Source organism: Carcharhinus amblyrhynchos, chromosome 9 (genome assembly GCF_965287045.1).
Source record: "Carcharhinus amblyrhynchos chromosome 9, sCarAmb.v2.hapA, whole genome shotgun sequence".
Classification (NCBI taxonomy): domain Eukaryota; kingdom Metazoa; phylum Chordata; class Chondrichthyes; order Carcharhiniformes; family Carcharhinidae; genus Carcharhinus; species Carcharhinus amblyrhynchos.
Genome location: NC_137332.1, coordinates 73,420,606 through 73,448,379, shown reverse-complemented (window position 1 = coordinate 73,448,379; position 27,774 = coordinate 73,420,606). Strand labels below are relative to the sequence as shown.

At 40.7% G+C, this 27,774-nt stretch overlaps 2 protein-coding genes across 4 annotated transcripts in view; one reads left to right on the top strand and one right to left on the bottom strand.

Moving 5' to 3' along the window:
- LOC145347940 (transcriptional adapter 1-like) overlaps positions 1-27,774 on the top strand; it is a 55,528-nt gene that overhangs the window by 20,987 nt on the left and 6,767 nt on the right. Inside the window, exons 4-7 of the mRNA XM_080195928.1 lie at positions 1,310-1,407; positions 2,961-3,170; positions 11,634-11,785; positions 14,797-14,959. Of these exons, the coding sequence (XP_080052054.1) occupies positions 1,310-1,407; positions 2,961-3,170; positions 11,634-11,785; positions 14,797-14,959 (623 nt within the window). The remainder of the gene's footprint in view (positions 1-1,309; positions 1,408-2,960; positions 3,171-11,633; positions 11,786-14,796; positions 14,960-27,774) is intronic.
- The window catches only part of LOC145347941 (uncharacterized), a 79,057-nt gene continuing 66,263 nt past the window's right edge, over positions 14,981-27,774 (bottom strand). For all 3 annotated transcript variants that reach the window (XR_013887878.1, XR_013887876.1, XM_080195929.1), the window contains one exon: positions 14,981-16,969. Coding sequence is in view for 1 of the 3 variants with exons in the window: in XM_080195929.1 (XP_080052055.1) it covers positions 16,745-16,969 (225 nt within the window). In the remaining 2 variants the exon portion in view is untranslated. The remainder of the gene's footprint in view (positions 16,970-27,774) is intronic.

The following is a 27,774-nucleotide window of genomic DNA, read 5'->3' as shown; positions in this document are numbered from 1 at the left end:
AGTAAACTTTATGGCCAATGATTTGATTTAAAGTCTCTGTTTCTGCTCCCATTTCCCTTTCCAAATAAAATTCCTGCTAGACTGAGTGTGAATGACTATTGTGCTTGAAAATAGGTTGAGCCATAAGCACTATTGAACTAGAGAAGTCCAGGACTTCACAAAGATGCCCTGATCTGAAAAAATCTTTCCCCTCTTAGGATACTTTATGAAAGAGATGGGCAACTGGGACTAAATCTTTTCCCAATCCTTGTGGCTTCTAATTCATGATGAACCCTTTGCCTCCTGTTGAAATGATTTGCAGTAAGAAGTCTCACAACACCAGGTTAAAGTCCAACAGGTTTATTTGGTAGCAAAAGCCACTAGCTTTCAGAGCGCTGTTCCTTCATCAGGTAAAAGCTAATGACTTTTGCTACCAAATAAACCTGTTGGACTTTAACCTGGTTTTGTGAAACTTCTTACTGTGTTTACCCCAGTCCACCACTGGCATCTCCACGGAATGATTTGCAGCAGTGGTAGGCAACCCAGTTTAGTGACTGGGTGATATGAGTGGTCCCCCTCCATCTCAATGGGCTGCAAGGTTGAAATCAGGCGTATTGACTAGCTGTGGCCCTAATAATAAAATTGAATACATGCTGAATATTTCATGACAAGTTATAGAAAATGCTTAATCATTTATGTCATCAACTTCAAATGGTAAAAACAAAGCAATATTCATGCTTTGGACACAGAGAGCACGTGGCTCTCGCAGTCAATGTTCTGTGCAATCAGCATGCATCTACCTCACTTCACTTGCCTTCGTTTTACGTGTGTTTCACTTCAGTCATGCCATTAGGAAAAAACTACATGGATGGAAACCAGTGGAATGCGGCAAATCCACACGTGGGCAATAGTGAACAAAATGTATCGTGGCTTGAACACACAACCCAGATGGGCCACATGTGGCCCCTGGGCTACAGATTGCCCACCGTTGATTTACAGGATGAAAATTTCAATCTTTTTGAAGTCACTCGTTGTAGTACTAGGAAGCATGTTTAGCAACACAAGTCCCCAGCTGGGACAGCCTTACCTCCATTACCAAGATCTTTTTCTAAAGAAGGTGAAGCAGAAGTTTTCCTGCAAAATATTAAATCATGTTGTGATATATTTCATACACTTCTTCAAATTGCCGTGATCTGATTGACGGGGCTGTTACTAAATTTCCCGTGTGACTTGCAGGGCAATTTGAGTCACTTATATTCAACATTATCAACCCTATCTTCTTTGAAAAATCAAGTGCACTTATATATTTTTTGTGTTGTTCCTTTTACAGATGTTGGTACTTCACTACTGTGGACCAGTCCATCCAATGCAAAATCTGGTAAACCTAAAAGCAAAAAAAAGTTTCCATCCCTACGGGCAAAATTTGAAGTGAGTTATTTTCAGTCATAATTTCTACCTCCTTCCTCCAGTTTTTGGTCTGGAATTTAGAAGAATGAGGAGTAGAAGTTTTCTCTTGTGGGGCATTGTAGGCCAAGAGGTCTTAGCATAAGGGGTAACAAATTTAAAAGAGTTGAGGAGAAGCTACTTCTCACAAAGGGTTGTGAAACTATGGAATTCTCTACCCCAAAGTGCAGTGGATGCTGGGACAAATTTAAGGAGGAGTTAGACAGATTTTCAATTGGCAACGGATTGAAGGGTTATGGGGAGAAGGCAGAAAACTGGGGATGAGGATTCTTATGTTCATGTTCTTATGTTCTTATGTAACATATCAGCCATGATCAAATAGCAGAGTGGACACAATGGGCAGAATGGCCTAATTCTGCTCCTATATTTTATGAACTTGTATTTGACATCAATCTTGTTGCGAGTAGTTCCTTGTGAAACATCTTTTATTTTGTATAGTTTATCAATTTTATTTATTCTTTTATCTGTTGAAAGAAGAGCTAGAATCAGACAATTTTGTGTGGCTTACTGAGGGCAGCAGGATACAACAGCTGGGACTAAGAAAAATGGACAACAACTTGTGCGTAGGGATAGTCCTGGCTACAGTGTTTCATAATATTTGTTTGTATGAACCATGGTTTATCATATGTGCAGTTTCACCACATTTTTGGGTAAATCTTTATGACGGAATATGAATTTTTTAAAAAGTTGTAGTTTTATAAAGTAATTATTTAAAACTACAGGCTTTTAATGCATCTATTCTCCTGAATTGCGCTTACCTGCTTTTGGATTTTGGACATTCACAAGCAAAACAGATTTAAAATTATTTATAGTTATTATTTTGAAATATAATTGAACTTGTATTAGACTGAAATTATATCACACACTCCTTGAAGATACATTACATTAGAGTGTATTTAAAAGGATGCAACAGTGGAAGATATAGACTATATTTCTTTTCAGTGGATCTGTATGGTGGAGGTCATAAAGACTCTGAAAATGTGGTTAACATTTTTCAAGAATAAGGCCCTGAATGAAATTATCTTAAAATGATACCTGCAATGGTGACATGGTAGCACAGTGGTTCGAACTGCTGTCTCACAGTTCCAGGGACCTGGGTTCGATTCCTGGCTTGGGTCACTGTCTGAGTGGCGTTTGCACGTTCTCCCCATGTCTGTGTGGATTTCCTCCAAGTTCTCCAGTTTCCTCCCACAGTCCAAAGATGTGTGGGATAGGTGCATTGGCCATGCTAAGTTGCCTCTGAATGCCCTGGGATGCGTAGGTTAGAGGGATTAGCAGCGTAAGTATGTGGGGTTGCGGGGAAGGGGCCTAAGTGGGATTGTTGTCAGTGCAGACTGAATAGGCAGAATGGCCCCCTTCTGCACTGTAAGGATTCCATGAACGGCCATGGTCAAAAGACTCCATCTTTCATTTTTGTGTGTGTATACGCATGAAAAATTCTTAGAATTTATAAAGTGTACAAAAATGCCAATTACGAAGTGTCATTGTGCTCAATAAGTTAATATATTTTTCTCCAGCATCGTTTTCAACCGCAGAATCCTTTATCAGGAGCACAACACTTTGTGGCAAAGGATCCTCAAGAAGAGGATGATGTGAAATTTTGCACTCATACGATGGTGCTTCCTACAAGAGGCCAGTTAGAAGGTCGGATGATAGTAACAGCTTATGAATGTGGACTGGACAATGTAGCTGAAGATGCAGTGACAGCTGTGGTGCATGCAGTGGAGGTATTGTAATAAAATTAGCTTTTCGTTATAAATGAAATTAAGTTTACGATATCATTAGTGTTTTTAATAATAGTTAATTCAAATAATTATATTTTTTGTCCTTTTTTTCCTTCCATCCCAAACTTTAATGTCCCTGTGGTGAGGGTCTTGCTGTACCCTCATCACCCTCTACCGACGAGATCAGGTATTTGTTTTCAAAATAAATTCCTGACTACACGTCTGTGGAATCACTAAAGATGCCTACTTCTAATTCCGTAATATTGCCTGGTTATGTCCTTGTCTCAGCTCATCCGCTGCTGAAGCACTTCAACAATGTTACAATTTAGACTTGACTATTCTAACGCACTTCTACCTTCCATAAACTTAACCTCTGCTGTCCATGTGCTGACTTACCCCAGATCCCTTCAACCAAAAGCTCTATGCCTGCTGACCCACGTTGGTTCTCAGTTGAACCTTTAATTTTTAAACTTTTTTAATCCTTGTTTTCAAGTTCTCTGGGTTCACTCTTCCATCTCTGTAACGTTCTTCAACCCTATAACCCTCTGAGATATGTGTTCTTCCAATTCCAACCTCTGCTCAACCCAATTTTAGCTGCTGCTCCGAGGCCGTGTTTTAAGCTCCCAAGTTCCTAACCTGTCAAATTCCATCTTTCCACCTCCTATCTTTCCGACTTAAAAATCTGTGTCTTTGACCAAGATTTTGGTCATAAGTCCAGATATCACCTTCGTGGCTTGGAAGGAAATTTTGTTCTCTTGAAGCTTCTTGAGCAATTGGGGCTCATTCTGGGGAAGGTGGTCTACACCTGAATCAGAGGGGAACCAATATCTTGGGGGGAAAATTTGCAAAGGCTATGCAGGGGGGTTTAAACTGATTCAGAGGGGGGGTGGGATCCTGAGTAGCGGGGGTGAAAGTGAGGGGGGCATAGATGGGGACTGCAATGCACGGCATCGTGGGGGTGAAGCGGAGCAGGGTTTGAAATGCGTATACTTTAATGCGAGGAGTATTCGCAATAAAGTGGATGAACTTGCAGCGTGGATCAGTACCTGGGACTTTGATGTTGTGGCCATTTCAGAGACATGGATAGAGCAGGGTCAGGAATGGTTGTTGCAGGTTCCGGGGTTCAAATGCTTCAGTCGGAGCAGAGAAGGAGGTAGAAGTGGGGGAGGGGTAGCATTATTAGTCAAGGATTGTATCACGGTGTCAGAGAGCAAGTTTGATGAGGACTTGTCTGTTGAGGTAGTTTGGGCTGAGATTAGAAATAGGAGAGGGGAGGTCACCCTGTTGGGAGTCTTTTATAGACCTCCTAAAAGTTCTAGAGAGGTTGAGGAAAGGATTGCGGAGACGATCCTGGATAGGAGTGAAAGTAATAGGGTAATTGTTATGGGGGTCTTTAACTTTACTAATATTGATTGGAATAGCTATAGCTCTAGCTCATTAGAGGGGTCAGTTTTTGTGCAAAGCGTGCAGGAAGGTTTTTTTGACTCAGTATGTTGATAGGCCAACTAGAGGTGAGGCTATATTGGATTTGGTGCTGGGAAATGAGCCAGACCAGGTGCTAGACTTGGAAGTTGGTGTGCATTTTGGTGATAGTGACCACAATTCGGTTACGTTCACCTTAGTGATGGAAAGGGATAGGCATAGGCATGAACCTCGGGTCAGTAGTTTTAGCTGGGGGAAGGGTAATTATGAGGCTGTTAGGAGAGAATTAGGAAGCATAGGTTGGACTAGGAGACTACAGGGTCTCGGAACGTCCGAAATGTGGAGTTTTTTCAAGGAGCAGCTACTGCGAGTCCTTGATATGTATGTCCCTGTCAGGCAAGGAGGAATTGGTCGAACTAGGGAACCGTGGTGCACTAAGAAAGCTGGTTCGCTGGTTAAAAAGAGAAAGGAGGCTTATGTCTGGATGAGACTTGAGGGCTCAGGTAGTGCACTAGAAAGCTTTAGATTGGCTAGGAGGGAGTTAAAGAGTGAGTTAAGAAGGGCTAAAAGAGGACATGAGAAGACTTTGGCTGATAGGATTAAGGAGAATCCCAAGGCATTCTATAGATATGTTAAGAACAGAAGGTTGGTTAGGGCAAAATTGGGGCCAGTTAGAGACAGCAGTGGGAATTTGTGTGTGGAGCCGGAAGAGATTGGAGAGGCATTGAACCAATATTTCTCTTCGGTGTTCGCGCAGGGGGACATAAATGTAGCTGTGGAGAACACTGGGTTACAGGGTTGTAAACTGGACAGTACTGCAGTTGATAAGGAGGATTTGCTAGATATTCTTGAGGGTTTGAAAATAGATAAGTCCCCTGGGCCAGACGGGATTTACCCTAGGATTCTCTGGGAGGCAAGAGAGGCGATTGCAGAGCCTCTGGCTCTGATCTTCAGGTCGTCGTTGGTCACAGGTATAGTGCCAGAAGATTGGAGGATAGCGAATGTTGTCCCATTGTTTAAGAAGGGGAACAGAGACTTCCCCAGGAATTATAGACCGGTGAGTCTTACTTCTGTTGTGGGTAAGGTTTTAGAAAAAATTATTAGGGATAGGATTTATAGTTATTTGGAGAGTAATGAATTGATTGGAGATAGTCAGCATGGTTTTGTGGAGGGTAGGTCGTGCCTTACTAACCTTATTGAGTTTTTTGAGAAAGTGACCAAAGAGGTGGATGGGGATAAGGCAGTTGACGTGGTATATATGGACTTTAGTAAGGCGTTTGGTAAGGTTCACCATGGAAGGCTTATGCAGAAAATGCAGATGTATGGGATTGAGGGTGATTTAGGTAATTGGATCAGGAATTGGCTAGCAGATAGGAGACAGAGGGTGGTGGTTGATAGTAAGTATTCATCATGGAGTTCAGTTACGAGTGGTGTGCCTCACGGATCTGTTTTGGGGCCACTGCTGTTTGTAATTTTTATAAATGATCTGGATGAGGGTATAGTTGGGTGGATTAGTAAATTTGCTGATGACATCAAAGTCGGAGGTGTGGTAGATAGTGAGGAAGGGTGTCTTAGTTTACAGGGGGACTTGGACAAGTTGCAGAGCTGGGCCGAGAGGTGACGGATGGAGTTTAATGTGGAAAAGTGTGAGGTAATTCACTTTGGCAGGAATAACTGATGTGTAGAGTATAGGGCTAACGGTAGGACTCTGAATAGTGTGAATGAACAGAGGGATCTAGGTGTATGTGTACGTAGATCCCTGAAAGTTGGGAATCAAGTAGATAGGGTTGTTAGGAAGGCGTCTTGGCGTTTATTGGTAGGGGGATTGAATTTAGGAGCCGCAGCGTCATGTTGCAACTGTACAAGACTCTGGTGCGGCCGCACTTGGAGTATTGTGTGCAGTTCTGGTCCCCACATTATAGGAAGGATGTGGAGGCTTTGGAGAGGGTGCAGAGGAGGTTTACCAGGATGTTGCCTGGTATGGAGGGGAGGTCCTATGAGGAGAGACTGAGGGATTTGAGGTTGTTTTTGTTAGAAAGAAGGCGGCTAAGAGGGGACCTTATTGAAACATATAAGATGATTAGAGGTTTAGATAGGGTGGACAGTGATAGCCTTTTTCCTCGGAGAAAGCTAGCACGAGGGGGCATAGCGTTAAATTGAGGGGTGGTAGTTATAGGACGGATGTCAGGGGTAGGTTCTTTACCCAGAGGGTGGTGAGGGATTGGAATGCCCTGCCTGCTGCAGTTGTAAATGCGCCTAGTTTGGGGGCGTTTAAGAGATCCGTGGATAGGTTTATGGATGGAAAGGGTTTGGTTTAGGTTAGAGGGTCATTGCTTTTTAACTGGTCGGCACAACATCGTGGGCTGAAGGGCCTGTTCTGCGCTGTAATGTTCTATGTTCTATGAAGTGCTTGGAATGTTTTTTATTGTGTTAAAGGAGCTACTATGGGGTGTTCATCTGAGACATCCAAGTCAGAATTGGAACAGACCTGTGGGGAAATTATGGCCTGATTCTACATTGTTCATTGTGTGGCAGGGTAAATTACACCAACAGTATGCTGTAGCACCAATTGGCAGCTCTAATTTGTTTTTTTATATGACTTGGCCTGTTTACATTTGGTAGTTTGCTCTAGTCAATGTTCTTTTTCCCTTCCTCAAATGAAGACTTGTAAAGACTATGGCATAGATTTGTGGATTTTGACTTTAATCGATTAATAATATTGAAATATCACAGTTTATAAGCTTATAGGCCCATTAGTTGCAGCAATTGCTCATAATATTTGCATGTTCAACACTTCCTGCAAATAAGACTTATTTACATAGCACCTTCCATGGTTTTGGGACATCCCAAAATGTTTTTCAGCCAGTGAAGTTTATTTGAAGTTTACTTACTATTGTAAAGGAGTAAACCAGGCAGCCAGCTTGTGTACAGGAGTTTGTAAAAAATAGGCAGGTGATCATGACCTTTTTTTCAGTGATGTTGCTTGAGGGATAAGTGTTAATCAGCATGTTGGGGAGAACTACCTTGCTCTTGATTGGTATAATACCATGGGATTTCATGCATCCAGGAGAGTGCAAACAGAGTCTTGGTTTCATGTCTCAACTAAAAGGCAGTGCCTCTGACATAGCGGCACTCCCTCAATACTGCAGTGAGGTATTGGTCAAGATTGCAAATTCCAGGATCTGAGATTTGAACCAATGACCTTGTGACTCAGGAACATGCGCTAGCCATTGAATCACGTGCAGTGCACTTTTAGACACTAGCTTTGGGTTCAATAAAGTGTACCACACTAACTGTGGTAAGAATGCAAGTGCTAAAGAGCAACTCATACTACAATCACCAATGAGTCAAAAGACTATGCTTCAATAAATCAGCTTTATCGATGGCAGAGTTTCTTAGCTGATTTTAGAACATAGAACATTACAGTGCAGTACAGGCCCTTCGGCCCTCGATGTTGTGCCGACCAGTGGAACCAATCTAATGACCCTCTAACCTAAACTATTCCAATGTTATCCATATGCCTATCCACTGACCGTTTGAACGTCCTTAAAGTTGGCGAGTCCACAACTACTGCAGGCAGGGCATTCTACGACCTTACTACCCTCTGAGTAAAGAACCTGCCTCTGACATCCGTCCTATAATTACCACCCCTTAATTTAAAGCTATGTCCCCTTGTGGGAGCCATCACCATCCAAGGTAAAAGGCTCTCACTGTTCACCCTATCCAATCCTTTGATCATCTTGTATGCCTCAATCAGGTCACCTCATTACCTCCTTCTCTCCAATGAAAATAACCTCAAGTCCCTCAGCCTTTCCTCATAAGACCTTCCCACCATACCAGGCAACATCCTGGTAAACCTCCTCTGCACCCTTTCCAATGCCTCCACATCTTTCTTATAATGCGGCGACCAGAACTGTATGCAGTACTCCAAGTGCGGCCGCACCAGAGTTTTGTACAGTTGTAACATGACCTCATGGCTCCAAAATTCAATCCCTCTACCAATAAAAGCTAACACACCATACGCCTTCTTAACAACTTTATCAACCTGGGTGCCAACTTTCAGGGAGCTATGCACATGTACCCTGAGATCTCTCTGCTCTCAACACTACTAAGAGTCCTTCCATTAGCCCTATATTCTGTACTCCTGTTATTCTTACCAAAGTGAATCACCTCACACTTTTCCGTATTAAACTCCATCTGCCACCTCTTGGCCCAGCTCTGCAGCTTATCTATGTCCCTCTGCAAACCGTAACATCCATCCTCACTGTCTACAACTCCTCCAACTTTGGTGTCATCAGCAAATTTACTAATCCATCCTTCTACACCCTTATCTAGGTCATTTATAAAAATGACAAACAGCAGTGGCCCCAAAACAGATCTTTAAGGTACACCACTTGTAACTGCACTCCAGGTTGAATATTTCCCATCAACTACTACCCTCTGTCTTCTATCAGCTAGCCAATTCCTGATCCAAACTTCTAAATCACCCTCAATCCCATGCATCTGCATTTTCTGCAATAGCCTACCATGGGGAACCTTATCAAATGCTTTGCTAAAATCCACATACACCACGTCAACTGCCTTATCCTTATCCACCTCTTTGGTCACCTTTTCAAAAAACTCGATAAGGTTTGTGAGGCACGACCTACCCTTCACAAAACCGTGTTGACTATCCCTAATCAATTTATTTCCCTCTAGATGATTATAAATCCTATCCCTTATAATTCTTTCCAAAACTTTGTCCACAACAGAAGTAAGGCTCACTGGTCTATAATTCCCAGGGTGGTCTCTACTCCCCTTCTTGAACAAGGGGACAACATTTGCTATCCTCCAGTCTTCCGGCACTATACCTGAAGCCAATGACGACATGAAGATCAAAGCCAAAGGCTCTGCAATCTCCTCCCTAGCCTCCCAGTGAATCCTAGGGTAAATCCTGTCCGGCCCAGGGGACTTAGCTATTTTCACACTCTCAAGAATTGCCAACACCACCTCCTTATGTACCTCAATCCCGTTTCGTCTACTACCTCGTATCGCAGTATTCTCCTTGACTACGCTGACTTTTTCCTGCGTGAATACTGACGAAAAATACTCATTCAGTGCCTCTCCTATCTCTTCAGGCTCCACGCACAACTTCCCACTGCTGTCTCTGACTGGCCCTAATCTTGCTCTAACCAATCTTTCATTCTTGACATACCTGTAGATAGCTTTAGGATTTTCCTTGATCCTGTCCGCCAAAGTCTTCTCATGTCCTCTTCTAGTTCTTCTTAACTCTCTCTTTAGCTCCTTCCTGGCTAATTTATAACTCTCCAGTGCCCTAACTGAGCCTTCACGTCTCATCTTTACATAAGCCTCCTTTTTCCTGTTCACCAGAGATTCAACTTCCTTAGTACACCATGGTTCCCTCGCTCGACCACTTCCGCCCTGCCTGACAGGTACATATTTATCAAGGACTCGCAGTAGCTGCTCCTTGAATAAGCTCCACATTTCAGATGTTCCCAGCCCCTGCAATTTCCTACTCCACCCTATGTATCCTAAATCTTGCCTAATAGCCTCACAATTATCTTTCCCCCAGCTATTACTACTGCCCTTCAGTATATGCCTATCCCTTTCCATCACTAAGGTAAACGTAACCGAATTGTGATCACTATCACCAAATTGCTCACCTACCTTCAAGTCTAACACCTGGTCTGGTTCATTACCCAGTACCAAATCCAATGTAGCCTCACCTCTTGTTGGCCTATCTACATACTGTGTCATGAAACCTTCCTGCACACATTGGACAAAAACTGACCCCTCTAACGTGCTTGAGCAATAGCTTTTCCAATCGATATTTGTAAAGTTAAAGTCTCCCATAACAACTACCCTGTTATTTTGGCACCTATCCAGGATCATTTTTGCAATCCTTAAACCATTTTGCATGGTTTCTTAGTGTAACAATTCCCACCAAGTAGAATCAAATTCAAATGAGCCAAGATCAAAGGTAAGTTTCTTAAAGGATTTGTTCAAATACACATTTAATTGCTTTTAAATGTGGTAATTATTTCAATTCACTGTTTTATTACCCTGATTCTTTCAGCTCAATGAGTCTATGGAATTGTTGGAGAGTTGGGCCAGAATGCATCCTTGCACTGAAAGGAGAAAAGAACAGTTTTTGTAAGGAAGTTACTGGCATCATAGCATAGTGCAGCAGATGTGAGCTATTTGTTAGAATTAGTTTAGTACAGTAAAAAGCTAATATTTGTTTATAAGAAAAATCTGCTAATATATTTGTTTGATAAAACTTAAAGCAAAATCTTCGAGCACAGGAATAATTCAATGAATGTAAATGCAGAGTAACATGCATAGCTGAATTTTTAAAGGATTATCTGTGTTAATTAAGTATACTATGTATTTTATATTGGCAAATGAGAAACACTCTCAGGAATATTACAGGACTTAACCTTGGCAGTGGACTAAAACAGAAACAAAAAATAATTTGAAGAAGAAGAAAAAGAAATCCAAAGCAGAAATGTCTGTGTCCATATAGGAACCAAATAAAATCTTTTTTAAAATCTCACTTTCCAACTCCACCGCCCCCCCCACAATGGCCTCTTCTCTCCCCATTCTACTAGGCCCATCTATTACATGTCTCATGTTGTCCTTTGGCACACTCTGCTTAACTTCGTTCTGCCGTTTACATATTCTGATCTCTTAATGGCAGCTAACAGCATCCTTCTTGGCCATGGTCACCACTGTTTACATTCCCTTTGACTTTTGTCTTGATATCTTTGTCAATCCTGTCCCACACTCTCCTCCCACCCTAACAACAGTATAACTATCATACCTTCTATTGTCTTCAACTCTGACAGAGTCATTTTGACTCGAAACTTTAGTTCTATCCTCTTTCCACAGATGCTGTCAGATCTTCTGAGATTTTCCAGCATTTTCTGTTTTTGTTTCAGATTCTAGCTTCCGCAGTAATTTGCTTTAAAGGAACCAGACAGATTAAATGCAGCTCTACCTTGAAATAATGGGCATATTATGCCTTTGTGCTTCTTCCAATAGAATCATCTGAAGGACATTCTGACAGCTGTGATATCCAGGAGGAGATCATACCGTTTACGTGATGGCCATTTTAAGTATGCTTTTGGGAGTACTGTAAACCCCCAGCCATATTTAAAAAACAGCATTATTGCCTACAACAATATTATTGACTGGTGAGTACAATCTTGAATGTGTGTAGATTTTCATTCTTTTAAGAAAATAGGATAAGCATAAAGTTAGGGGAATCTAGAAGACCTGAAAGTAACATGAGGTGTAACAAATAAGAAGAATTTATCATTCCTAATAATCTCTCCAATTGCTTAATTTTTTTCATTTTTTTTTAGAATTGAGAGTGCAATTGACTCCTCAACTTAATAATTTTGCAATAAACGGCTGCTGATCCTCCAGACCCAAAGTTTCATTCTGCTGGGTTATACAAAAAGAAAGCTCGGTACTTATTCAGCTTCTTTCCTAATTTTGGGATGTTCCAAAGCTGATTCTTTGGCTTGACGTCCAATGAAATGTAGTCACTTTTCTAATGTCAAAAAAAGCTGCAGCCAATTTGTGCACAGCAAGATCCCACAAATAGCACCAAGTTAAATGACTAAACTATCTGTTTGTGATGTTGAGGAATAATTATTGGTCAAAATACCGGGAAGTTTCCCCTGCATAGGATCTTTTATATCTCAGAGCAGTCATTGGTTTAACATCTCAACCGAAAGAGAATAAAATGATCAGAATTGATATCAAAGTCACAAAAGGAGAATAGAGTTAGCTCAAATCAAATGGTAACTGCTGAACAGAAATTGCTCTTTCAGCGTTGTTCAGCTTTAATGTTGTGGATATGGGAGCACTTTGCATCAGGACTTCCTCTTTAGAGTTGTTTCATGTTGGGACCTGTGTGGAGTTGCATAACCCAGGTACTGCAATTTTGGAGCAAGTACAGGGTAAGGCCTCTCCTCATGCTTGAAGGAACAGTGGTTTTGGGGGAAGAATATCTATTAATACTTGGCCCTCTTTCCTGTGACTCGCTTGAGGACACTTCTGCTCGCTGCCTATCTCCTGCTTGATCGCCCTCCTGCTCACAGCCTCCCACAATATTAAACCAGGCTTTACGGCACTGAAATTTAGTTTACATAATAGCTTTGATTTTAAATGTCTTTTCCCATGCAGGATCCAATTTGGAAAAAATTGAGAGTCCCTTTTGGTCTTAAAAGGACATAGAAGTAGATTTTCAAGTTGCTACCTGAATGTAAAACTGATAGATGAAAGTTAGACTTGCTGATCTGTAGCAACAGGTTTACAATTGGGTGGCAAGTTGAATATTTATCCCATAATGTATTTAGACAGTCGGACTAGAACTTGTTAATCTTTTAACATGCCTTACAAGCAAGTAGGCAGCCAGCTAGATTTCAGTCTCCTCATTTCCAGATCAAACTCCTCTTGTCTTTTGCTTAAGCCAAAGCTTCAAGTTTTCCAGTGTTGCTTCAAGATGAAGATAAAGGTTTTTTGTCGTGTTTTCTGGAGTGTTTCAGTTTTTTCTGAATAACTTTGCAAGTCTGGTCAAAGTATAGAAGTAATAGATAAAAATCAACTGTATCTGAAACTTACCAAAAACTAATTGGAGACCAATTCTCCCCTTTGCCAGATTCAAATGGTTTGCAAGAAGTTCAATTATCATAGTGGACAATACCATATTAATTCTACAGGAGTAAGTTTACAAGATCAAATTTATCAGCATCCTAAGGATTAATTGGCTGGTAACACTACCACTATTACTGTCAGCCCCTGGCATTATTGTCACATCATTCCAGAATGTTTTCTGAAACAGGGGTAATGGCTACAAGGGGATTGTACTTCTGCTGTTCCTCTACAGAACTGATTCAGTATGCATGTTTACTGCAGTACTTGGAGAAGTAGAGGCTGCGGTGCAGATTCTATAATCATTATATATTCTGCTGTATGTGATGCAGTTGTGCAGTCTGGCTTGAACCAAAGTAGGTCAGCAGTGGGAAGTGAGCTAGGTCAGGTCTTGCAGAAGAGCTCAGGTTGTCTCTGATAGTTCTCTGCAAAGCTGCCCAAATCAGTTTTCCATTTTGACATCTGGATTTCACTCTTTGTTGATTCATTTAGCTCCTTGTCAAATGCAAAAGTAGAAAAATAACAGTTGTGTTTTGATTTGTCAGTTTATTTCATTCTTTCACATTTTAATTTTAATTTGACTCAATTACTTGACTGCCTTCCTGGCTAACCTATCATCCTCCATTTTCCGTGAAATTCAGCGCATTCAAAACTCTGCTATCTTCATTCTGCCTCATGAAATCCTGCTCATCTATTGAGTTGCTGAGCTGCATTGATTCCCAGTCTCCCAGTGTGTCCAGTTTATAACTTCCCTCTTTTGCCACGGAAGGATTTGAATACAATCTATAATCTGCTGTAGCACTACAAATCCGAATTCTCCATTCCTCTCACCAGTATTGTGCATTCCTCCCCCCACCGCAACACACACACACCTCATTCCTTTAAGACCCTACTTTAAATTCAACTCTTTAATTTCCATTCCTTTTCTTCATACCTATGGGACATGTTTCTACGTTCGTGTTCTGTAAATGTAGGTGAGGCATTTTGTTGCTATTTATTGTTTGCTGCATCAATTGATGTAGAACACTACTGAGTTTGACCACATGAGGGCACTGAAATCACAGAGTTCAAATCATGAAGTTGCTGAGTAACTTCCAGACTTATGATTGTATTTAATCATGATATAATTTCAACTGTTGAATCATTCCCACCTAATCTGTAATGGGAAATTAATTCTTTTGATTTATCCTATGGTATGTTCCCAGCAATTAAATGTTTGCCTGTTCTGCTGTAATTTTTTTTCCCTTACAAACATTTAATCCTAACATTGTGGCAGCATCCAAGCTGAGCCTCCTTAACTTCACACAAAGCAAATGTAAAGTGGCTTGGAATAATTTTCACTTGAATGTTCTGCTTAAAAAAATGAAACTCAAAGATGCAATCTTTTATGTGGCACAGTGCATATTTTAAGTTTCAAGCCAAGTACCGATATATTAGTTACTAATATGGTAAATAGTCCCAACCCACCTTGTATCCTCTGTAGGAATGGAAGTATTTTTATGTCAAGAAATATAATCTTAATTTTTTCTTTCCTCTGACATAGCCCTCCTCCTGGGATGCCCCTAACTGCTGGACTAAATCCAGGATTCCACCTCTCACCAGATGATGTAGAACAACAAGCAGCTCTTCTTTTAGCCTGTTCTGGTGAAGATATGCTAGCTTCCTTACCCCCTGTCAACATGTATGACCTCCTTGGAGCCCTCCAGGTAAATTGTACTTGATAAGCCTTTTTCTTGTGTGTGTGGTTTTCTCCTCCCATCAATCAATAAATAACTAGCCATGAGAAAGTATATGGAGCGAACAAGTTTCTTATTGCCTTGTACTTGGGCTACATATATGTCTGTTATCTGAGCTATTACACTTGAATCCAAACGATTCATCCTCTAACTTTTGGATATTCAGCCACTGTTTTAAAACTTTGCTTTTCCAGAAGGACTTGCCCATAATCTGTGTTAATTGTACATAAAATGATTCTTCCAGGAACAACTTGGAGGTGCCATTGCAACATTTTTTTTGTGTGATACTGTAGGCACATATTGTCAAAGTTCACAAATTGCGCATAGCGGATCGTAGCATAGTAAGCGTAAGCAGTTAAGTGTATAAGAAAATGTTTAATGGCAAAGACCGGACCACTTTTCCAGTCTACAATTGAGCAATTTGGTAGCTAATACCCATCCGTCAGTTCTGAAGAACAGCCACGTTTGATTTGAAACATTAGCTCTGGCAGCATCCCTGAGGAAAGACAGACTTATTTCCAGTGTTTTCAGTTTTTATTTCAAATTTCCAGCATTCATTCATGTTTTGCTTTTATTCATCTGCTTGTGCTGCTGAAGTTTGGGAACTGGAACATTTTGTCATTTTTCGAAAATAGGGAGATCTCTTTTCAGTATTGTCAATTGTGTATCAAATGATTACACGGGATGTATTCATTTTATTTGAAACATCATGATTAATGTGCCCTTATGAGCAAATCCATTGATCTGGCTATAATATCAGTTAGATATCTAGGTTGTACTATTACGGAGGTTTTCATATCTGAATGTTCCAATGTCTGGATGAGGTAGTCTGCTCTGGGTTATCCTTAAACTAATCCCTCATTTACAACTTACTTTTTGGTTTAATGAAGTAAATGGGTTTTCCAGCCTTTCAGGATTAATTAAATGCTTTTAAGCTAATGTAGGCCTAATAACAAAAAGATTACTCTATGCCAGGCTTTACTGACATCCAGCTCTTTAGCTAAGTAAATCCACTTGCTGTTTCATAGCTCCTCTTTTCTAACTTAATGAAATAAACATGGGTCACCTTTTGAGCTGCCCTTTCTTGAGCCCAATGTTTTAATTATCTTGCCTTTCTGTCTGTTAACCTCTAAGTCCCCAAGGTCCCAACCTTTTTAAGTTTGTTTTAGTTGCATTTATCCCATTTTCTGCAGATAAAACTTTCAATTCCCTAAAACACAAACCTTGAACTAGATATTTGCAACAGTAATTAAAGTGCCACTGTGGCTGCTTTGCACACCTAAAGTAGGCACATACCATAACTCTCTATCTCTTTTGTCTTTACAATCTTTGCCAATGCATTTGATAAATATTAGCTCCAGTTGTCATCCACCTACATTGAGCAAAATGTTAGGACTTGTGCCTCAATTGCTGTTCTGTTGGTAATGAGAATTTTTGATCTCTGCCTACCAGTGAAATCCCTTTATTCCTTTCTGTAATTCCAGTGATTTCCACGATTAGTGCTTAAGCTTTCTTGTCTTAACAACATTTCTGCCCTTAATCCATTCAATACGCAAATCCTTAGGTTTTCTTGCCTTAATACCATTTCTGCTCTTAATCCATTCAATACGCAAACCCTGTTCCTGTTGGTCACACCTCTTGAATTCCTTCAAATGCTATCCCATTTGTGACGCTGCATTGAATGATAACACATACAAAACATGCACTTGTTGACTTCACAGCAAAAGAGAATCTACACCAGACATTTCCTGAAAATTAGGGATGGCAAACTGGTCTGGACACAGTAATCTTCTTCAGTCTGACATGCGACATTGACAGTTGGATCAATAGTGCAGTGCAAATTCCTTCATTCTTATTCCCTGACATCACAATAGCAGGACTTGCAACAGAGGGCGAGCAACATTGTACTACTTTTCCTTTATTTTTTCCACCTCCCAGCTGAGCAGTGAATGTGAACAGGAGCCTTGTTTCGCTTGGAACCTGGAGGAACAAATGAGAGATTCCTTACTTTCTACACAGCACAGAACATCCCATTGAGAGAGTTAGTTCGCTCCTATCCTTTACCAGAGTGTTTGTGTCTTGCGTATCGCATCCCTGACCCCACTTCTGATCCTTCCTCCTGTTCTTCCCATTCCCAATCTATTTGTCTGTCCCGCTGCCTGCTGATGGTGCTGCACCACGTATGAGTTTTGTAGGAACAGCACAAAATGAATAGATTTAATTTCTGAAGTTATTCTGCTCTTAATATTGAATTTCCATAGCTCCTCTAGTGGTTCAGTTAGTGTGGAATTAATTCCTGAAAATCTGGAAGCTCTAATGCCTCAACTCCCCTTGGCTGGGATGTATGTTGGGATATTATAGTTGATGCCAGTGTCTTTGAAAATAAGATAGGAACATTTAGCTAGTTTTCACATTCCTGTTCAGAATCTTGTGCCCTTTTTAGAAAGCATTGGTAGCTAGATATCAGATCAAGTCTGATTTTAACTAAGATGTCCTGCAGTTTTGAGGCAGCCTATTGGGTTCATTGATGGAGAATTACAACTTAAAGAGCAGCAAGCATTTGTGGAGATGTACCTTGGCATGACTGAACATTTGGAGGCCAATCATAGTTCGAGGACATCACTGTCCAAGGCCTAACTATTTTCAGCTGCTTCAGCAATTACTTTCCATCCATCATCAACTACTCACCACTAGTCTGGAAGAGTGCAGCTCCAACAACTCTGAAGAAGCTCAACAACCCAGGCCAAGGCAGTCTGCTTGATTGCTCATTCACTTCCTTCACCAATGCAAAGTAATGCTTTTACAAACAAGGGCAGCAAATGCATGGGAACATCACCACCTGCAAGTTCCCATCCAAGCCACTCACCGTCCTTGCTTAGAAATTTATCGCACTTCTTTCACGATGCTGGAACTCCTTTCCTAGCAGCACCATGGGTGTAGTTGAAAGAAACACTGGTGTTTGGCATAAAGCAGGCAACACAACTTTTTACGTTTAATTTTACAACACAAATATTTCATTCAGCCCAATATGCTACTGCAGTGTTTATCTTCTATTTGTGCCTCCTCCCATCTCTCTCTCTCACCACCACCACCCCCCCCCCCCCAACACTTTCATTTCATCTTATAAGTATGAAGAGACGATCTTGGCAACAACACAGATATAGGAATCTGAAATCCAAGGAGATAGTGAGATCAAGAGACAGTTCATAGATGAACTAAAGATGGACCCATGAAACATATGAGGTAGGAACTTGTTGATTTAACAAGTGGGTCATAAGAACTGCACAGGCAAATAAGACCTTATTTCACTGTTTCAAAATGTTATCAAGATCAGATAAATGAAAATGTTGCTCACTGAATGGATGTAATGAATCATCGCAAGCACAATGGGTGGCCATAAATAGATAACTAATGTAGGAGCACAATAATTCCTCCCACTCGTTTTCCATTTTCTTTTCCACCAAGTCGAGGGGTCCCATATGCTGAATTCATTTTAAGATTTATTATTGTTGAATATAAAAGAAAGCATTTCCTTTGATTTCCAGTATTTAAATGTTTTGTTATTGCTATAAGGTCAAAATATTAAAAATGCATTTAGAACATTACAACACAGAAACAGGCCTTTTGGCTGTGCCAAATCATTTTTCTGCCTAGTCCCACTGACCTGCGCCTGGACCATATCCCTCTACACCCCTCTCATCCATGTACCTGTCCAAGTTTTTCTTAAATGTTAAAAGCGAGCCCGCATTCACCACTTCATCTGGCAGCTCATTCCACACTCCCACCACTCTGTGTGAAGAAGCCCCCCACTAATATTACCCTTAGACTTTTCTCCCTTCACCCTTAAACCATGTCCTCTAGTTTTTTTTTCTCCCCTACCCTCAGTGGAAAAAGCCTGCTTGCATTCACTCTGTCAATACCCATCGTTCTTCTACACTCCAGGGAATAAAGTCTTAACCGATTCAACCTTTCTCTGTAATTCAGTTTCTCAAGTACAAGGCAACATCCTTGTAAACCTTCTCTGCACTCTTTCAACCTTATTAATATCCTTCCTGTAACTAGGCACTTGGAGAGATTCCAAAAAGAAAATCTAAACTAAAATAGGTATGTCAATATAGAATGGTTAAAGAAAGAAAGTTATGTAATTGAAATAATAATTAAGGTGTACAGGAAAAGAGAACCTTTAATGTGGACGCTCAATTAATGATTGTATTAAAATAAGAGCCTTGTAAGGCCAAAACAAATGCAGATTAGAAGAGCTTTAGATTCTGGCAAAAGGTAAACAAAACATTGATAGTGGGAGAAAACAGAATGAGAGTAATATGAAAATCAAATTAGAGTAGGTAAAAAGCCAGAGTTACAAAAGTGAACACTGGTCCATTAAAGATTAAATGGGAGCAATTACATTGGGGAATAAGGAAGTGGCGAAGAGCCAAAATATGAATGTCTGTCATCTTAGTACAAAACAGAAAAGGCTTATCAGAAATAGTGGGGAACCAATAGTGTAATTAGAGCAATTAGTAAAGAGAAAGTATTGAAGAAATTGAGAGAGTGAAAGCTGGAAAGATCCACTTGACCTGAGGGACTGCATCCTCTGGTTTTGACCTTCCGAAATTCCATTAATTTCAGTGGCTCCAGTGGATTGAAAGGGAGTGTCGTTAAGGAAAATGGGGAACCATAGGCTAGTTAGCCTAACATAGATTACCGGGAAAATACTAGAAACCATCATTTAAAAAAGTGGTAGTGGAGCACTTAAATCATAATAGGCAGAATCAGTAGTATTTATGAAAAGGGAATTGTGTTTTACAAATATTACTACTGCTTAAGGTGCAATTAGCCAGTGGATGTAGTCAATTTGGATTTTCAAAAGGCATTTGATAAGGAGCCATGAAATAGGTTGTTGCACAAGGTGAGGATTCATGGGGATTGGGTGTAATATATTAGCATGGATAGAGGATTGGTCAAAGGACTGAAAATGGTAAGAATGAGCAAGTGGGTTTCTGGTTACTGGTGAGATTTTGCAAGGATTATTGCTGAGGCCTCTGCTGTTTACAAATTATGTTGTTTACTTATGCATTCCAGTTTGTTGATACAAAGCTAGGTGGGAAGGTAAGGTGAGAGTCCACAAAGGGGTATAAATATATATTAAATGAGTAGGCAAGAAGATGGAGTGTAATGTGGGAAAATGTGAAGTTACTCACTTTGATAGGAAGAAGAGAAAGGTTTAATCGTTGAAAAACTATAAAATGCTGGAGTTCAGAGAAATTTGGATTTTCTTGTACACAAATCACGAGTTAACATGCAGATAGACCAAGAAATTCGGAAAGCCCAAATGATCTTGATTGCAAGGTGGTTAGAATACACAAGTAAAGCAGTCTCGCTGAATTCTACAGCACTTTTGGCCACATCTAGAATACTAACTGTGGTATTTAACAAATAAGAAACTATGTACTTGTCTTGGGGTGCAATAAACATTCACTAGATTGACCCCTGAGATGAGAGGGTTGTCCTATGCAGCGAGAGATTTAGTAGAATAGTTCTATACCCTCTGGTTGAGAAAAATAAGAAGTCATCTCCGTGAAACAGAACGAGATTGTGACGATCCTGTTGTTGAGGAACCTAGATCAGGGAGAAATACTCAAGATAAGTAAACCGTTGCAGACTAAGATGAAGAGAAATTTCTTCACTCAGTGATGTGAATCTTTGGAATTCTTGACCCCAGAGGATTGTGTATGTTCAGTCATCAAGTATCTACAAGGCTGACAGTGTTAGATTTTTTGGACTCTAAAAAACTTGAGTGGTTTTGGAATTGGGCAGGAAAGTAGAGACGAGCTTCTTTTGAAGCTCTGCAATCTAATAGTTAAATAATTGACTTTTGAGAAAATGGAATTTTTTTTGGCAAAATAATGTACAGGATGATGTCAGTCTGAAGTTTAAATATTCTTCAGTTAGTGGGAATACAGATGAAATGTCTGACTTTCTTCCTCTAACTGTAAGATGTCTGGAATACAATGTTGAGAGCATTTTTGATAACTACCATCCAATCACTCTCTTTTTAAGCTTCCTGAGTTTACAACCAGAAAAAACCCAAAAACTTTGGGTTAAAACATTCCTCGCCCCATGTGTGAGGGAAGATTACTGATTTTTTGGAAGGCTAACAAATTGCTTTGATTTTATCACTTGAGAATTCAGAGTCTGTTTAACATCTCAGTTGATCAGATTAAACCTCTGGCAGCACCTCACTTCTTTAGTATCTCTAAAATGGCTGCTGTAATGCCGATTTTAAGTATGGTGGTCTGAGGAATTTAATTAAGTTACTCAGGCCAGCTCATAAAGAGAAATATTGTGAGCCTAGTCAAAGAGAAAAAGGAAACATTTGTCAAAGTTAGGAGGCTGGGAACACAGGAAGCAAATGTGAAATACAAGGAATTTGGAAAGAAACTTGAGCAAGGAGTAAGAAGAGCTAAAAGGGGTCATGAAAAAGCATTGGCCAACATGATTCAGGAAAATCCCAAGGCTTTTCACACATATATAAAGAGCAAGAGGGTAGCCAGGGAGAGGGTTGGCCCACTCAAGGACAAGGGAGGGAGTCTTATATGTGGAGCCAGAGGAAATGGGCCAAGTATTAAATGAGAATTTTGCGTCGGTATTCATCAAAGAGGACTTGGTGGATGATGAGTTTGGGAAAGGATGTGTAGATAAGTTTGACTCATGTTGAGATCAAAAAGGAGGAGGTATTGGGGTTCTCGAGAAACACTAAAGTAGACCAGTCCCCAGGGCCAAATGGGATAAACCTCAGAATACTCAGAGACAAGAGATGAAATTGCTGGGCCTTGAGAGAAATCTTTGTATCCTGACTGGCTACAGGGGAGGTCCCAGAGGATTGGAGAATAGCCAGTGTTCCTTTGTTTAAGAAGGGTAGCAAGAATAATCCAGGTAATTACAGGCCAATGAGCCTTTCATCAGTGGTAGGGAAATTATTGGAGAGGATTGTTCGGGACAGGATTTATTCCCACTTGGAAATAAGTGGACATATTAGTGAGAGGCAACATGGTTTTGTGAAGGGGAGGTTGTATCTCACGAACTTGATTGAGTTTTTTGAGGAAGTGACAAAGATGATTGACGATAGGGCAGTGGATGTTGTCTACGTGGACTTCAGTAAGGCCTTTGGCAAGGTCCCTCATGGCAGACTAGTACAGAAGGTGAAGTCGCATGGGATCACAGGTGCGCTGGCAAGGTGGGAACAAAACTGGCTCGGTCATAGAAGACAGATGGTAGCAGTGGAAGGGTGCGTTTCTGAATGGAGGGCTGTGACAAGTGGTGTTCCTCAGTGTTCAGTGCTGGGACCTTTGCTGTTTGTAATATATATAAATGATTTGGAGGGAAATGTAACTGGATTGATTAGTAATTTTGCGGACGACACAAAGGATTTGCGGATAGTGATGAGGACCATCAAAGAATACAGTAGGATATAGATCAGTTGGAAGCTTGGGCGGACAGATGGCAGATGGAGTTTAATCCGGACAAATTTAAGGTAATGCATTTTGGAAGGTCTAATACAGATAGGAAATATACAGTAAATGGCAGAACCCTTAGGAGTATTGATAGGCAAAGGGATCTGGGTGTATAGGTACACAGGTCACTGAAAGTGGCAATGCAGGTGGAGAAGGTAGTCAAGAAGGCAAACGGCATGCTTGCCTTCATCGGCCGGGGTATTGAGTTTAAAAATTGGCAAGTCATGTTGACACTTTATAGAACCTTAGGCTGCACTTAGAATATAGTGTTTAATTCTGGTCACCACACTATCAGGATGTGGAGGCTTTGGAGGGTACAGAAAAGATTTACCAGGATGTTGCCTGGTATGGAGGGCATTAGCTTTGAGAGGTTGGAGAAACTTGGTTTGTTCTCACTGGAGTGACGGAGGTTGAGGGAAGATGTGATAGAAGTCTACAAGATTGAGAGGCATGGACAGAGTGGATAGTCAGCAGCTTTTTCCCAGGGTGGAAAAGTTAATTACTAGGGGGTATAGGTTTAGGGTGCGAGGGGCAAGTTTTAAAAGAGATGTACAAAGCATATTTTTTACACAGTGGTGGGTGCCTGGAACTCGTTGCCGGCGTATATAGTGGAAGCGGATACGGTAGAGAGTTTTAAGGGGCGTCTTGACAAGTACACAAATGAGATAGGAATAGAGGGATATGGCCCTCAGAAGGGTAGGGGGTTTTAGCTAAGTCAGCATGGTCAATGCAGGCTTGGAGGGCCGAAGGGCCTGTTCCTGTGCTGTAATTTTCTTTGTTCTTTGAGAGGATATTGAATAATAGAATGACAAAAAATACCTGTTGGTTGTTTCTCATCTAATGTTGTGTGCGTGAGGAAATAATATTTGGCTGCAGAAATTGGCAGTGTTAATAGGCCATCTGATTTTACTTGTTGGGTTTGGCTGAAGACAAAATATCAATTTGTGCTCATGGAGTCAGTTTTAGCATCCCAAATCATTTTAAAACTGGCCAAGGACGCTGCTGCCTATAATCACACCAGTAACTGGGATTTCCAATGGTGATTTCCCAGTGCTGCTTTAATCGAGTGAACAGCAGAGTTTTGTTCTGCAACTTCTACATTCTCCAACTGTGAATCCTGAGAAAATGATCTGCAGACACCAGTGATTGATGTATCTCCATGTGGAAATCCAGTCACCAACAACTGCTTTTTTAATATTGAGGATATATCTACTTACGTACACTATTGGAATTCACACCTCCAATGAGCTGCAATTTTATATCACTTTTATGAAGCATATTTGAATGTTTTATTAAATTATTACACTTTTATAAAGGCAAATTGCACTGCACTGAAATGTTGGACATGTGTATATGAGAAAAAGTCAGGTGTGTAGTCAGTGTGTATTGGTTTTAACCCTTCTGACATTCCCTGGGTCACTTCTGTTATTGAAACCATCCAAAGCCTCTGATTTAAATCATATGAGATGGTTCCCAGTGCAGGGTGATTGGCCATTGATGTTTAAACTTTATAAATGTCCTGCTACTGCTTCCCTAACAATGGATTCCAGTATTTTCAGAGATAGAAAACTGGCCCATAATTTTCTGCTTTCCCTCTCTTGGTGCATTGACTTAAATTTTGCACTTGCATTTCCAGAGCAGTTCTTAAAACAATGACTTCTTGGTAAGAATGCTATCAGTGATTCAAAGAAATGTGACAGGAAATTCTGTTGCCCTAGCATTTTGATCCCTCAATCAACACACTTGAAACAGATTAGGTGTTTTTTTTTGCAATGTTGTTTTGAGTTTCTTGTGCACACACCGGTTACTGTGCGTCTTCATGTTGAAGCAGTTGCTATATGTAGTTCAGCAGAAAATTGTTGGTGTGTTTATTAGTGGGTGGTTTATATGAAGTCAGACATTTCACTGTAACTAATATTTTCCAATTGACGTTTCTGGACTAAGGAGACTTGGCATTTCCAATTGGGAAAAATAAAGATATTTCTTGGCTGAGAGGCTTCCTGTATGAAGAAATGGAGACAAAAATGAAATGAAAAAAATGAAAGGATGCAGAGATGCTTCAGCATGATTTGGACAGGTTGAGTATGGGTGTATGCATGGCAGATGCAGTATAATGTGGATAAATATAAAGTTATCCACTTTGGTAGCAATAATAGGAAGACAGATTATTACTTGAATGGGTGTAAATTGAGAGAAGGGGATACTCAGTGAGACCTTGGTGTCCTTGTGCATCAGTCACTCAAAGTAAGCACACAGGTGCAGGAGGCAGTAAAGAAGGCGAATGATATGTTGGCATTCATAGCAAGAGGATTTGAGTACAGAGATAGGGATGTTTTGCTGCGATTGTATAGGGTGTTAGGACAGTCTTCATCTGTATCATGTCGGGACCAGAATCCTGATGAATCATTGGGCTTTAAACTAAATAGTGGGAGGTGGGTTCAGTTGTATGGAAAATTAAAAAAAAATCAAAGTTGGAGTAGAGGGTAGAAGAGCAGATTAATGATGAGGAATTTCAACTAGTTAAAGGAACTGAGGGCTCAGGAGAAGTTAGTAAAGTTTTCAGATTATGTAATAGAAGGGTATAGAAGGTGGCAGGAATCTAACCTCAGGCACAGCACACAAGGTGACAAGTATTAGAAGGGAGGTCATGGAGTCATAGAGGTTTACAGCATGGAACCAGGCCCTTCAGCCCAACTTGTCCATGTTGCTCTTGTTTAACCTCAAAGCTAGTCCCAATTGTCCGCATTTGGCCCATATCCTTCTATACCCATCTTAACCTTTGTACCTGCTTCTACTACCTCTGGCAACTTGTCCCAGACATTCACCATCCTCTGTGTGAAATAATTGCCCCTCTAGACACTTTTATATTTCTCCCTTCTCACCTTAAACCTCTAGTTTTAGATTCCCCTAGCTTCGGGAAAGGATGTTGACTATCTAGCTGATCTATGCCCCTCATCGTTTTGTAGACCTCTATAAGATCACCTGTCAGCCTTCTACACTCCAGAGAAAAAAGTTTGTCTATCCAGTGGGTGTATGCATGGCAGATGCAGTATAATGTGGATAACATTCAAGTCCCGGTAGCATCCAAGTACTTGTACTTTCTCCAGTTTAATAATATCCATTCTATAATAGGATGACCAGAACTGGACACAGTATTTTACATGTAGTCTTTTAATGTCTTGTACAACTTCAACAAGATGTCCCAACTCCGATATTCAGTGTTCTGATCAATGAAACCAAGCATTCTGAATGCTGCCTTCACTACTCTGTCCACCTGTGACTCCACTTTCAAGGAGCTATGAACATGTATTCCGAGATCTCTCTTTGTTCTGTAACTCTCCCCAACGCCCTAACATTAACCAAGTAAGTCCTGCCCTGGTTGAGTCTACCAAAATGAATCACCTCGCATTTATCTAAATTAAACTTCATCTGCTGTTCGTCAGCCCACTGGGCCAATTGATCGAGATCATGTTGCAATCGGAAATAACTTCCTTCACTATCCGTCACGCCACCAGTCTTTGGTGTCACGCCACCAGTCTTTGGTGTCACGCCACCAGTCTTTGGTGTCACGCCACCAGTCTTTGGTATCACGCCCAAACTTAACTAACCATGCCTTCTATATTCTCATCCAAATTATTAATATAAATGACAAGTAACCGTGGACCCAGCACTGATCCCTGAGGCACACCGCTGGTCATAGGCCTCCAGTTTGAAAAACAAACCCTCTACAACCATCCTTTGACTTCTGTCATCAAGCCAATTTTGAATCCATTTTGTATCTATTTGTATCCTATTTGTATCCATTTACCATCAAGCCAATTTTGTATCCAGAAGGCTGAGAGGTGATCTTATAGAAGTCTACAATATGATGAGGGGCATCGATCATCTAGATAGTCAAATATCCATTACCTCACCCTGGATCCCATGAGATTTAACCTTATGCAACAACCTACCATGCAGCCAACCCACCTTGTCAAAGGCCTTGCTAAAGTCATGTTGACAACATCAACTGCACCGGCCTCATCTATGTTGATTACCCCTTCAAAACAGTCAATCAAATTTGTGCAACATGATTTTCCACTCTCAAAGCCATGTTGACTGTTCCTAATCAGTTCTTGCATCCCTAAATGCTTCTAGATTTGTCTCTCAAAATATCTTACAACAACTTACCCACCACATACATGAGTCTCACTGGCCTGTGGTTCTCAAGCTTTTCCTTGCAACCCTTTCTAAACAAAGGCACAACATTTGCCACCCTCCAATCTTCAGGCACCTCACCTGTGACTATCGATTATTCAAATATCTCTGCTAGGGGACATGCAATTTCCTCCCTAGCCTTCCATGACGTCCTGAGATACACTTCATCAGGTCCTGGGAATTTATTTACCTTGATGCGCTTTAAGCCTTCCAGCACCACCACCACTGTAATATGTACACTCTTCCAGACATCACTATTTTTTTCCCCAAATTCCCTAAGATCCATGCTTTTTTCAACAGTAAATACTGATGAAAAATATTCATTTAGGATCTCGCCCATCTCTTGTGGATCCGCATGTAGATGACCTTGTTGATCCTTAAGAGGCCCTACTCTTTCCCTTTTTCACCCTTTATGTATTAGAAGAAGTTCTTTGGATTCTCCTTTTGCCTTTCAAAGGTAGTCAGTGCAGGACTGAGGGTGTTGTACCTAAAATGCATACAGTAGAGAGAACAAGTAAGTGAGCTTGTTCTGCATATTGAAATTGGCTGGTATGATGTTGTGGGCATCATAGAGGCGTGGCCTCAAGGGGATCAGGGCTAGGGTCTAAATATCCAAGGAAATGTGTCTTATCGAAAGGACAGGCAGATGGGGCAGGGTTCAATTGTTAGTAAGGAATGAAGTTACATCAATAGCAAGAAGGTATATAAGACCAGAAGGCATAGAATCTTTGTGGGCAGAATTGAATCACAAAGGTAAAAAGACCCTGATGGGAGTTATGTACAGGCCCCCTAGCAATAGTCAAGATATGGGGCAGAAAATAAATTAGGAGATAGAAAAGGCATATAAAAAAGGCAATATTACAGTAATCATGGGAGACTTCAATATCCAGGACTAGGAAAATCACTGTTGGTAGTGGACCCCAAGAGATGGAATTTGTGGAATGTCTAAGATTTTTTTTTTAGAGCAGCTTGTGACAGAGCCTACTAGGGAACAGGCAATTCTGGATTTGGTAATGTGTAATGTGGCAGACTTGACTAGGGAGCTCAAGGTGAAGGAACCCTTAGGGAGCAGAG